The 13,832-nt window shown below is 42.5% G+C and overlaps 1 protein-coding gene across 2 annotated transcripts in view; it reads left to right on the forward strand.

The window, feature by feature from the left end:
• ECPAS (Ecm29 proteasome adaptor and scaffold) overlaps window positions 1-13,832 on the forward strand; it is a 182,526-nt gene that overhangs the window by 145,639 nt on the left and 23,055 nt on the right. For both annotated transcript variants that reach the window (XM_077475350.1, XM_077475351.1), the window contains 7 exons: window positions 1,273-1,423; window positions 2,608-2,673; window positions 5,365-5,454; window positions 5,934-6,000; window positions 6,102-6,193; window positions 6,535-6,601; window positions 9,613-9,804. In XM_077475350.1, coding sequence (XP_077331476.1) covers window positions 1,273-1,423; window positions 2,608-2,673; window positions 5,365-5,454; window positions 5,934-6,000; window positions 6,102-6,193; window positions 6,535-6,601; window positions 9,613-9,804 — 725 coding nt within the window. The remainder of the gene's footprint in view (window positions 1-1,272; window positions 1,424-2,607; window positions 2,674-5,364; window positions 5,455-5,933; window positions 6,001-6,101; window positions 6,194-6,534; window positions 6,602-9,612; window positions 9,805-13,832) is intronic.

Below are 13,832 nucleotides of genomic sequence, written 5' to 3' on the forward strand. Positions count from 1 at the left end.
TGTGAAAATACGTTAGTTGTGCTATTTGTTTTATCTTGTATTTTTTTGTAATGCCAAAAAAAATGCAGCTATTTTTTTTTTTTTTTTTTTATTCCTTTTTGTGTCGCATTGAAAGGTGGATATGCTTTTCTAGATTAAGATTCAAATATTTTTGAAGGTTATAGTATGATCAGAAGATTTGATTATGTTTTAAGCTAAATAGCTGAAATTTACAGGCTCAACTGAATTTTATAGGTTACTAAACAACCAAAATTATATTAGCCAATGAGAGCTTGACCCATGGAAACAAGGGGAAAAAAATGGAAAAGGGATTGGATTTGAAAAGTGGAATGAGATCTCCCTAACCTCCCTTTTCCCAGCCCAACACATTTCATCTCTCCACCTCTTACATTCAGATCCGGAGTCACTGCACCCTTTTAAAAAACACACATTACTCGCTACTCCTTAACTTAAGGGGATCTGAACATCACTTGCCAGACCCTTTCAACCCCCCTCCCCACATGAGCTTCCCCCTACACCTCCCCCTCACACCCCTCCTTCACAAAGGTATTATATAATTGGAAATGGCAAACCCATGACGTCATATGTCGCTGCATTGTTTGGTTGGCACCTTACTCAAGTCAGGTTACATTTTATTGGCTCGTAGACGCACCCACTGATAAGTTCTTATTTGTCTTAGTTACTTAATTTGTCTTGTACTCTTGCTTAACTGTGATGGCCAATACGGTCTTCGTATCCCTGGTATCTGCTGATGTGATTTTCATTATCTCAGTGTCTTGCCTTTTGTGAGTGTTTTCCCAAACCTCATTAAAATTCTTTGAAACAACACATTTTAAGCTAAAAGGGAGATGCATGAAGTACACTAAGAGTTGCATCAGGAAAATGCATTAAAAAAATAAATTTGAAAAAAATTTACATTTCTTCCAGATTAAAATCTAAAAAATAAAAATATGCATCCATATATGCTTCCAAGTTAAAGCCTGTCTCAAAACAATATACTTGACTTGTTGGGGTAACTTGCTAAAATTTCAAGGTATACAGAATGGGAGCGTCTCCAGAATAAAGAGAACACTTTAGGGCTCAAGGAGGCTATATACATTGGAAAAGGCGAATGTAGGGTATAGGGAGGAAAAGGTTATGTGAGTCAAGTGGGGTATTAGGAGGAAAAGGATCTAGAATTCCAGGAGTTATAGGCAAAGAGGGGTCTAGGATAAAGTGATAATCAAGCCACATATCTCACCATATTGTTCTCTGTGTTTCCCTTCTCTGTAGCATTAACACACTTGTGAAAATAAGTAAAAGTGCAGGAGAATTGCTGAAGCCCCATACCCCAAAGCTGATCCCTGCTTTGTTAGAGTCCCTAAGTGTTTTGGAACCTCAAGTGCTGAATTATTTGAGTCTCAGAGCCACAGATCAGGAGAAGGTAAGTACAATAAAAATGTTTTCAGGTTTTTAGTAGTAAAGCCATTGAAAAAAATCACAAACTAAGGAATCTGTTGTTTTAGAGAAGTTCACCTTTTGGAACATGTTCTATGTTTCTCCTGTATTTAGGGTGGAACATGTAACATGTTCCAGCCTCTACTACCTCTTCTCTTGATCTCGCACAACCTTCCCCAGCAGGGGACGGGGGGTGGTTCTTCCTGCACCTGCTGTCACAATTCAAAAGAAATCTTGGCAATGCAGTGGCAGGGGGCTTGTACTTCCGAATTAACTTGCGAAGCCTGGTATTGCTCAGGGGTGCAATGCTTTCCAGGGTCCCGCAGGAAAAAGTAATACACTTTTTTTTTTTTTTTGCTGCAAAAATATTTGCATTTGTTGTTTTTTCTAAAAAGGTGAGCATATCCTTTTGGAAATCTGCTTGGCTGCTATTACCTATTTTACATTGTATCCCTATTTGCACCACTTTACTGAATAGATCTGATGGTTTTGCTTGATTGTATGCATTGCCTTCTATTTTGCATATGCACCAAAGCAACAAAACTGTCACTTCAGCCAAAGGTGGTATTTTGTGCAGATGGATACTGAGATCAGATTAAAAATCATAATTTTACAAAATTTAAATATTGGTATAGAACTGATTTAATTGTGGCCTTTAATAGGCAACTTTCTGGCTCTCTGTTGCCTTGTATTGCTGACATTACACATTGTAGAAAAAAATAATAATTTGGGATTTCCTCTTTGGTTCCAGTACACTTATCTGGCTTGGTGAACACTTTCTTCTTGACCGTCAATTGCACCTGCTGTCTGCATGTGTGCATCGGGAAGATGTTGTATATCAGACAGACACAGTAGGGCATTAGGTTGCTAGACAGTTTGTGAAGTGACGTGGTTGCTTTGGGCTGCAAATACAGTGTGCTTTTGACAAGCCTCTTTATGTCGATTTAGAATTCATTGACAGGTGCGTTTTGACCTGCTTCGAGTTGCTTTTGCATTCCCAAAAACGTGTATACTGAAAGATGCATTTCTGACAACAGCCTTTTATTGGATATAAATCCTATTTACCAGCTGACCTGTGCTCCAACATTCCACATCAGCCTTCCATTGAATAATCAAAATAACAGACAGCTAAACCTCTCAATTGTGACATGTTGCATGCTTTTTCTTCAGGCTGCTATGGACAGTGCAAGACTGAATGCTGCCAAATCGTCCCCAATGATGGAAACTATAAATATGGTAAGATCATTTTTTTTCTGTTCGATTTTAGGTCACTGTGGTACTTGGCGAAGACTATTTTGATATTACTACTAAATATTGTGTGTATGTAAGTGCGAGAGATTTTATGGAGGGGGTTGTTATGCCTGCGATATAGTAACATAAATATAACATGAAAGAATGGTCTGCTTTACTGCACTAATCCAATTAGAACTACTGGTTTGCTAGGTTGACATAATTATTATGCTCTTTATTGGCACCCCTTATAAGTACATTGCCTTTTTGTGACTTTAATAGGTTATAACCTTTTTAGAATATGGTATTACAGTCAAATTTTCATTTGGCAATCTTGCATTAAGAATTTTTGATACTGGTGTCAATTTTCCATTGTAGTAGAAAACTACTGCCACCAAAGCACATGGTTACATAATAGGTGAGGTTGAAAAAAGTCCAAGTCCAACCTATGTGTGTGATTATATGTCAGTATTACATTGTATATCCCTGTATGTTGTGGTCATTCAGGTGCTTATCTAAGGCTTGATTCACACCTATGCAGTTTTCATGCTTTTTGCATTTTGCAGATTTTCACTACGGAACGTGTTCCATAGGAAACAATGTTAAATGAACTGTAGTGCAAACGTGCAAAAAGCACTAAAAATGCATAGGTGTGAATCCAAGCCTAATAGTTTCTTGAAACTATCAATACCCACCGTCTGTGAAAGGGAATTCCACATCCTTGCCACTCTTACAGTAAAGAATCCTCTACATCAGGGGTCTCAAACTGGTGGCCCTCCAGCTGTTGCAAAACTACAAGTCCCATGAGGCATTGCAAGGCTGACAGTTACAAGCATGACTCCCACAGACAAAGGCATGATGGGACTTGTAGTTTCACAACAGCTGGAGGGCCACCAGTTTGAGACCCCTGCTCTACATAGTTTAAGGTTATACCTCTTTTGTTCTAATTTTAATGAGTGGCCACGAGTCTTGTTAAACTTCCTTCTGCGAAAAAGGTTTTATCCCTATTGTGAGGGCACCAGTATGGTATTTGTATTTTGAAATCGTATCCCCTCTCAAGCGCCTCTTCTCCAGAGAGAATAAGTTCAGTGCTCGCAACCTTTCCCAATAACTAATATCCTCCAGACCCTTTATTAGCTTTGTTGCCCTTCTTTATACTTGCTCCATTTCCACTGGACAGCATACTCTAGGTGTGGCCGGACCAGAGTCTTGTAGAGCGAGAGAATTATCGTTTTATCTCTGGAATTGATCCCTTTTTAATACATGCCAATATTCTGTTTGCTTTAACAGCAGCTTTGCATTGCATGGCACTGCTGAGCGTATCATCTACTCATCCATCCTAGATTCCCCCAGAGATTCTCCCCCCAGTGTATAGATTGCATTCATATTTTTGCCACCCAAATGCATTATTTTACATTTTTCTACATTGAACCTCATTTGCCATGTAGTTGCCCACCCCATTAATTTGTTCATATCTTTTTGCAAGGTTTCCACATCCTACAGAGAAGTTATTGCCCTGCTTAGCTTAGTATAATCCGCAAATACAGATATTTAACTGTTTACCCCATCCTCCAGGTCGTTTATGAACAAATTAAACAGGATTGGTCCCAGCACAGAACCCTGGTGGACTCCACTACCCATCCCAACCATTCCCCCATTTATCACCACCCTCTGAACTTGCCCTTGCAGCCTGTTTTCAATCCATGTACTTACCCTATGGTCCATGCCAATGGACCTTATTTTGTACAGTAAAGGTTTATGGGGAACTCTGTCAAATGCTTTTGCAAAATCCAGATACACCACATCTATGGGCCTTCCTTTATCTAGATGGCAACTCACCTCCTCATAGAAGGTTAATAAATTGGTTTGGAAAGAACGATTCTTCATGGATCCATGCTGATTACTGCTAATGATACCGTTCTCATTACTAAAATCTTGTATATAGTCCCTTATCCCCTCCAAGAGTTCACATACTACTGATGTTAGGCTAACTGGTCTCTAATTCCCAGGGATGTATTTTAGGCCCTTTTTAAATATCGGTGGCTTTTCTCCAGTCAGCTCCAGTCAGTCAATTCCAGTCAGTAGACTGTCAGTAAAAATTAGGAACCATGATCTGGCAATTACTTGACTGAGTTCCCTAAGTACCCTCAGGTGCAGCCATCTGGTCCTGGTGATTTATTAATGTTAAGTTTGACAAGTCTAATTTTAATTCTGTCCTCTGTTAACCATTGAGTTGCTTTCTGTGCTGTGTCATGAGGATAAACACTGCAGTTTTGGTTACTGAAGCCCCCCCAATTCCCTCATGAAGACTGAGGAGAAGAAATTCAATACCTTTGCCATCTCCCCATCCTTTGTAATCAGATGGTCCATCATTCTTTATGGGGCCAATATGCTCTGTCCTCCCTTTTTTACTGTTTACATACTTAAAGAATTTCTTGGGATTTTTTTTTGCTCTCCTCCACTATGTCTCTTTCATGTTCTAGCTTAGCCGTCCTTATTGCACCCTTACATTTCTTGTTGCATTCTTTATAAAATCTGAATGCTGATGATGATCCCTCAACCTAGTATTTTTTGAAGGCCTTCTCCTTTGCTTTTATATGCATTTTTACATTGGAGTTAAGCCATGCACATACAATGATGATGTTACAATTGTGAAGAAGTAAAGGCTACCATCTCAGGAGTTGTTTGTTTCTGTAGTGTATCCAGCACCTGGATGTTCCTGTCCTGGCTGAACTTGTCCCGAGGCTGTGCGATTTGATTAAAAGTGGACTTGGTCTAGGTACAAAGGTAAGCTACAGGAACGTGTTCCGTTTTTCTATTAATTTCAATTAATTAAAATGTGCATATTAAAGTATTGACAAGGTGTAACCAGTTACTAACTCATGCAAGTTTGCGCTGACCTTGTATATGAAGGTTATTTATTTTGTGGGGGCAAACGAAAAAGCCAACCCTGTTAGACCAACAAAAACTTTTATAGTTTGCCAGCAAACTGAAGTGCATGCTGTAAAAGTTCTGCCAGTCTCCTCCTAACCTTGCTATTGACCAAATGCAACCTATCAGTCATATAATAAACAAGCAACCAGTCAGGATTTGTGCCGCTGGAGAAAAAAATATGGCCGAATAGTTAAACTATCAGGCATGGGTGAAAGTGCATAGTTAACTTTTCACAGTGGCTTTCTAGGAATAATTTTGTTTTCAAGCTTTAGAGATTCATTTTAAAAAACTATAATCACCAGTGTGTAACCCGTTTTTTCTTTATTCCAAAGGGTGGATGTGCCAGTGTTGTTGTTTCTTTAACAACACAGTGTCCCCAGGACTTAATGCCTTATTCAGGTATGCTGATATTTCACAGTAACTTCAGAGTGCTACTTGCTAGCTTATCTGTTTGATAATTCTCCAGCTATTCTGGTGCTTACTACAACTGTTTTTACCAGGCAAACTTATGAGTGCTTTATTAAGTGGACTAAGTGATCGAAACAGCGTAGTACAGAAATCTTATGCCTTTGCCCTGGGTCATTTAGTTCGGGTAAGTTTTTTATTTATTTTATTTTTTTCATATTTAAGCATTTCTACTTAAAGTTTAATTCTTGATACATCTGTTGGGGCCTCTGTCACGAATGTTTGCTGCATATCCAAATTTATAGGATTTCCTATAAGGGAAGAAACCCAACAGTTTTTTTTTCTTCCCTGCATACACCTCCTCTACAATAGTAGAGGAGGTGTATGCAGGACAGGAAGTGAGGGAAAATCTTCCCAACAAACCCATTAATTAGACTTGGTGTTCTAATACCCTATCCAACGCAAAAGGAACTTTTTATATTGCATCCCAGTTTAAACCCGTGTTGTATTTTAAATCTCTTTTTACAGACTACTCGGGATACCAGCACAGAAAAATTACTCCAGAAGTTAAGTGCCTGGTACATGGAAAAAGAAGGTGAGCAAAAGTGTAGAAAAGTAGGTGAAACATACTATTCTTGTACAGGTACTATTCTTGGTCAGATAAAACTTGATAGTAATCAAGCATCTCCTGGCTCTAGCTGTCAAGCTATTTCATTTTGTGCACTTGCTGGGCACACAGAAAGAAATACTTTTAAAAAGAAAAGTACTGTTAAAAAAAAAAAAAAGTAAAATTAAACATGTTTTGCCCTTTCATTCTTAACCACTTGGGATCCGCGCTATTGCCAAATGACGGCATTAGCGCGGACCTACTTTTCCGGGACGACGTCTATTGACGTCGTCCCGTGCACGAGCGGCCTGCGTGCCCCCTGAGGGGCGCGCGCGGCGCGCTCTGTGATCGGCGAGTCCATGAGACTCGCCTGATCACCGATCCGTGCAAGGGGTCGATCCCGACCCCTTATCACGTGATCAGCTGTCAGCCAATGACAGCTGATCATGTGATAGAACGGAGCCGGTAATCGGCTATTATTCCTCCTCGCGCTGACAGCGCGAGGAGAAAAAAAAAGCCGATCACCGGCGGCCGTGATCGGGACATCAGTCCCGATCAAGGCCAGCAATACAAGCGACCACCTGCCCCCTGCCAGTGCCCACCTGCCCCCTGCAGTGCCATCCTGAATAAAAGTGTGCCCACAGTGCCACCCAGCAGTGCCACCCACAGTGCCCACAATCTGCCTCAAAGGTGCTGCACCCCAGTGCCGCCCATCAGTGCCCAGCAGTGCCGCCCATCAGTGCCCAGCAGTGCCACCTATCAGAGCCACCTATCAGTGCCCATCAGTCCCATCTATCAGTGGTACCTATCAGTGCCCATCCGTGCCACCCATCCGTGCCATCTTATCTGTGCCCATCTTTGCCCATCGGTGCCGCCTTATCTGTGCCCATCGGTGCCGCCTTATCTGTGCCTATTAGTGCCGCCTTAACTATGCCTATCAGTGCCCACCAATGCAGCCCATCAGTGCCCACCAATGCAGCCCATCAGTGCCCACCAATGCAGCCCATCAGTGCCGCCTAATCAGCGCACTTCAATGAAGGAGAAAAATGACCCGTTTGCAAAATTTTATAACAAACTATTAAAACATGATTTTTTATTTCTTTTTTGCATCTTTTTTTGTTTAGCAAAAAATAAAACTCCGAGCTGTAATTAAATACCACCAAAAGAAAGCTCTATTTGTGGGAAAAAAATGATAAAAATTTCATTTGGGTACAGTGTTGTATGCCCGCGCAATTGTCATTCAAAGTGCATCAGCGCTGAAAGCTGAAAATTGGTCTGGGACTGAGGGGGGTTTAAGTGCCCAGTAAGCAAGTGGTTAAAGGGGCTGTTAACCCTCATGGTTTTATACCTCAGTGCATTCTATGCATTGAGGTAAAAAACCTCTTGTAGTGCACCAGCCTCCCAGAGCCCCCCTTTTACTTACCAGAGCCAGATCGTTCCTGCGCAGGGGTCGAGCATACCTGCTCTAGCCGGTGTCTCGGTTCCTGATTGATAGCAGTGCAGCCATTGACTCCCGTTGCTGTCAATTAAATACACTGACGTGGGAGTTGGGGGGGGCGGAGCTTGAGTCTTGCTGTCTGTGTCAATGGACACAGTAGCAGGACACGGGAGCCCTGAGGGAGATCGATTCTCCAATGGGGCACTCGACAAGAGGAGGAGCCAGTTGTGCAGCTGAAGGACCCCAGAAGAGGAGGATCGGGGCCACTCTGCAAAACCAACTGCACAGAGAAGGTAAACACAACATGTTAAAAAAAAAAAAAAGTTATCCTTTAAGTCTAGAATAGAAAAATTCTCAGTAGGGTATTAGTGTACAAGATAAAAGCCTTACATGTAAAAATTATTTATGTGGGCAAGTTAGTCATAGTGTCCATATCAAATTAATTGATCTATGTTGATGGTGTTAAATTGGGTCTAGGCATCAGGTATTAATGACCTCTGACCATAAAGCAATTAAGACCGCTCTGAATATACTACTTTAATCATGCTTTTTACTCTTAATGCATTATCTGGATTAAGGTAAAAAAAAAAGAAAGAAATTTCCCACTCTGTAATCAACCCAACCCCATCCCTAAATACTTTCCTGACTTGAGTCATCGATCCAACACTGTCCTACTTGCAGCACATCTCCCCTATATTCCTGGTCGTACTTGTGTTTTTTTTTGTTTTGGTGACAGCGTTGGATCCCTGGACTGGTAATATCTGTATATTAAAAGTCAGCAGCTATAGGTTTTTGCAGTCTTTAATTTGTTTAGCAAAAAATAAACCAGTGGTGATTAAATACCACCAAAAGAAAGCTCTATCTTTCTCAAAAAAAGTAAAAATTGTGTTTGGGTACATTGCATGACTGCGCAATAGTCATTCAAAGTGCAACAATGCTAAAAGCTGAAAATTAACCTGCGCAGGAAGGAGGTGAAAGTGCCCTTTATTGAAGTGGTTAAACTGAAGTTTCTCTTTAACCTTTACTATTACTTTAATGTTACACCCCAGTCAAGATTTTAACGTATTATACAGGATTAATATAGTGCCAGTAGTTTGCACAATGCTTTACAAAATGAAGGCAGATGTTACAATTCAATTTTGGTACGAGAGATATCAGAGGGCCCTGCTCGTTAGAGGTTACAATCTAAGAGGGAGGCTCAATTTAATACAGAAGGTAATAACTGTGGCGATGAGCTGATGGAGAAAATAAAAACACAGTGTAGTAGTTAGAAGCAGGATAGGCTTCTTTAAAGAAAAGGGTTTACACAAATCGTCTAAAGATGGATAGATTAGGAGATAGTCAGACAGATTGGGGTAGGGAGTTTCAAAGTATGGGAGAAACTTGGGTGAAGTCCTGGAGGTGAACATTGGAAGAGGGGACATAGGAGCTAGAGAGCAGAAGGTCTTATAAGGTCTATAAAAAAATAAAAATAAAACTGCTGCAAATCACTTCAAAACTTGCCTGTGGCATTGTAGTATTCACGCATCTTATCATATTACATTCTATTTTGTTTCCACAGAACCAGTATACAGAAGTGGATGCACTTTAACCATTCATGCTATCAGTCGCTACAGTCCTGATGTGCTGAAGAACCACTCAGGTTTTGTGTTACCACTGGCATTTCTTGCTATGCATGAGGCGTCTGATGAAGAAAAGGGAGACAAAGATGATGCAAATCTTTGGAGAGAAGTGTGGCAAGAGAATGTGCCAGGTAGGTTTACCATTTCATGGGTACTGAACGGTGTGTGTGTGCCCCTGGGCTCTCGCCTGGGTTCTGGCTGACTGGGGGTGCCTGGATCCTGAGTGCTCAAACTCCCGGGAGGTGCCTGTGAGGTTTGCCTGTGTGTCAGTGTAGCGCTGTGTCTTGGCCACATGTTTGTTTCTGTCTCTCAAATCGCTGGCTGGTTACAGGCACTGCTGTAAACGGTGCGGAACTCCTCAGGGCAGTGAGTCCGACAGGTTAGAACCCCTCAGTCAGCGGCAGCAAGGAGGGTGGGACTGTCACTGTCCTAAGTCCCATTCAGGTGGCAGACAGGGTAGGGTCAGCATGGCTTCAGAAACTGGTGTTTCTTCCCCCAAAATCCAGGTAATTGCAACCGGGTCACCTGCGGACGGCGCAGTCCCCATGGACACCCTGACGGCGGTCCTCAATTCGTTCGTGCTAAAAAGCAGCCCCTGCCCCAACCCCCACCCACCCCACCCCCTCCCTCTGGGGAGAGCTCTCGGGTCCTGCTGAAGCCTGTGGCCCCTTCTCTGTCTTGTCAGATGACGCTGACCAGGACCGTTCGGACAGTGAGGATGAGTCCCCGTCCGGGTCCATGTGCGATAAAGCGCTTGTTAGAGAACTTATCACAGCTGTGCGTGATACCCTGAAGATTCAGGAGCCATCGGATCCCTCTGCTGATGTACCAGTCCCTTTTGGGTCCCTCAAGCCAGCACTGTCACCTAAGGTATTCCCGTATCTGACTTATTTTGACAAGTTAATTTACAAGGAATGGGGTCACCCGCAACTGACCTTTTTGGTCCCCAAATACATGGCGGTGCGTTACCCCTTTGAGGGAAAGCCTTCTCAAGAAATGGTCGGCTCCTCTGATCGTGGACCCCCCCCAGTATCCAGTTTAAACAAAGTAATCACGATCCCGGTTGAGGGGATTCCTGCATTCAAGGATCCCATGGACAGGAAGGCTGAGGCGGTGGCTCGTTCCTTGTTTACGGTTATGGGGTCAGCCGTGCGACCTGTACTGGCATCCGCACTGGTGTCGCAGACACTGAGTGGGTAAAAGTGAGATTGGCATTAAGCGCCATCAAAGGACAAATTTCAACCTTAGCTGTCTTTTTTTTCAACGACCCCTGGCATCGCACTCCTTAGTGAGTACCTTTGTCCAGGGGGTATGACACATAGTCCCTCCGGTGCGTCCACCGTTACCCCCCTGGGATTTGAACCTGGTGTTGGCGCTTCAAAGACCGACGTTTGAAAATATCAGGGAGATTCCCTTGTTGACTCTTTCCCAGAAAGTGGTCTTCCTAGTGGCCATCACATCAGCCAGGAGGGTTTCGGAACTGGCGGCCTTGTCCTGCAAGTCGCCTTATCTGGTTATCCACAGGGATAAAGTGATGTTGCATCCGCAACTGTCCTTTCTACCGAAAGTGGTCTCGGCTTTTCATATCAATGAGGACATTGTATTACCTTCTCTGTGTCCTAAGCCGAAGCACCCTAAGTGGCCCTTCACACTATAGATGTGGTTAGGGCTCTGAAGGTGTATTTGTCTGCCACGGCTCCCTTTCGGAAGTCAGACTCACTGTTTGTTTCAGTGGCTGGTCCTAAGAAAGGCATGGCTGTCGCGTCGGCCCCCATTTCCAGGTGGATCAGACAGATTGTAGTACAAGCCAACGCCTTGAAGGGGCAGGTGCCCCCCCTTCCGGTCACGGCCCACTCCACAAGGGCAATAGGAACGTCTTGGGCTTTCCGACACCAATCGTCTGTCGCTCAGGTGTGTAAAGCGGCGACCTGGTCGTCTGTCCATACGTATACCAAGTTCTACAAGGTAGACGTCAGTGTATCGGCTGATGCCTGTTTTAGCCGCAAAGTTTTGCAGGCGGCCGCGTAGTTGCAATTTACTATGCAATCCATGCTTTTTCCTGGTTTTCGATAAAAACGCATTACTGTTACGTTAATGCACTGTTTGCATTACTTCTGCATTCGCTGCAGTCTTGGAGATCACTCCTGTTGAGGGTACCCTGTTGTGCGTGATGGTTTTTTCACGCACTGCTGTTTTTTTGTGTGGTTATAGTTGCACTAGTTCCCACTTGCCATGGTGGATGAAGTTTTGTGCTGTTTTTTCCCACCCCTCGTTTGGCAATGCTTGGGGACGTCCCCTTTTGTTACAGAGAGGAGCTGTATAGGTCGGTGAATATGAGAGAAAATAGGATTTTTTGTACTCCCCGTAAAATCCTTTTCTCTGTAATTCACTAACTGACACAGCACCCGCCCCTCCTTTGTCTCTTTACGTTATACTGCTTGCTGACGTACTGAGGTTGCTGGTGCAGAGTGTGCGGGGATTGTAGCCTGAGGGACCGCCCCCCTGGGCGGAACTAAGAGTTCTGAAATGTTGTATTACAACTTTTCCTAGTATCTCCTAGTGATAGGGCTAACAACCCATTTTGTTACAGAGAGGAGCTGTGTCAGTCGGTGAATTACAGAAAACTGGATTTTACGGCGCGTGCAAAAAATCCTATTTTTTAGTAAATGTGAGATGAGCCTTTTGTGTTTTTTGGTCAGCCGTAGCTTTGGACTTGGAACTCTCCCATGGATGCCATTTGTGCCCAGTCTCTTTCTTATTGTTGAATCATGAACACTGATCTTACCTGAGGCAAGTGAGGCCTGCAGTTCTTTAGATGTTCTGGGTTCTTTTGACATCCTGCATGAGTTGTCCTGCTTTTGGAGTAATTTTTGTAGGCCAGCCACTCCCTGGGAAGGTTCACCACTGTTTCAAGTTATCTCTACTTGTAGATAATGGCTCTTCCCATGGTTCACTGAAGTTCTAAAGCCTTAGAAATGGCTTTGAAACCCTTCCTAGACTGATACATGTACATTACTTTGTTTCTAATCTGTTCTTGAATTTTTTTTAGATTGTGGCATGATGTGTGGCTTTTTGTGATTTGTTAGCGTGTTTAATTTTGTCACACAGATTCTGTTTGTGATTTCTTGATTCAACAGGTCTGACAGTAATCAGGCCTTTGTATGGCAAGTGAAATTTAACTCCACTTTCCAAAAGATTTTCTTTAATCACAGTTCATTCATGATTCAGCATGAGAGGGGGCAATTGCTTTTTAACATAGGGCCAGGCAGGTTTGAACAGCTTTTTTCCCTTTAATAAATGAATTATTGATTTAAAAATGGCATCTTGGATTTACTCGGGTTATCTTTGTGTAATATTAAAATTTGTTTGATGATCTGAATTATTTAAGTGTAAGAAATATGCAAAAAAAATCAGGAGGGAGGCAAATACTTTTTCACAGCACTGTACGTTCCAGAATGCAAGTGTGTCTTATGCCTCAATAGAGCAGTTAGATCAATATCACTCAAAATGCTGACTGAAGCAGGCAATGCTTCATGAATTGGTCACAGTTGGGTGCTTCCTGTAAAAAGGCCACAGCTCATTTCATGCAGTGTTAGGGGTGGTACAGTAATCTTTCCTTTTTGCTATGTGTATGGCATGAAGGTTGAATTAAATTCTTCCCTAAGAAGAGGGGGGAATACCATTTTATACTTGTGCCCCATGGTCATCTTTGCCCTTAAAATATCCTTTAAACATAACGCAACATAATAATAATTTTGTGGATATAATAAAAAATATACTAACATACATTCGGGTAATGTTTCACCATTTTTAAAGTGTATGTTCAGGTATTACAGAAATTTTCCCTCAAGCCTCTCCTCTCCCACTAGAGCACATCCCAAAATAAAAAATGTTCTTTTACTTTGTTCCTGTAGTGAGAAACCACTTTTTTTTGCTCCCTGTGACATTGTAACATCATCACAAAAAAAGTCACCACTGGCCCCACCTATAGCTGGCCTTTGCAGTAAGCAGCATTGGAGGGCACATGAGATATAAACAAGGCCAAGGATAAATCCAAGGAAAAAAAACAGGGGTTAGTCTGCACACAGGGTGCCTTGGCGAGGCCCTGTAGCTTATGCATGCATTTGCAAATGCATGCAGACTAAACCCCTATTTTTAA

The sequence above is a fragment of the Lithobates pipiens genome, unplaced genomic scaffold (assembly GCF_037356315.1).
Source record: "Lithobates pipiens isolate NorthernLeopardFrog02 unplaced genomic scaffold, aLitPip1_a1.2 Scaffold_13, whole genome shotgun sequence".
Lineage (NCBI taxonomy): Eukaryota > Metazoa > Chordata > Amphibia > Anura > Ranidae > Lithobates > Lithobates pipiens.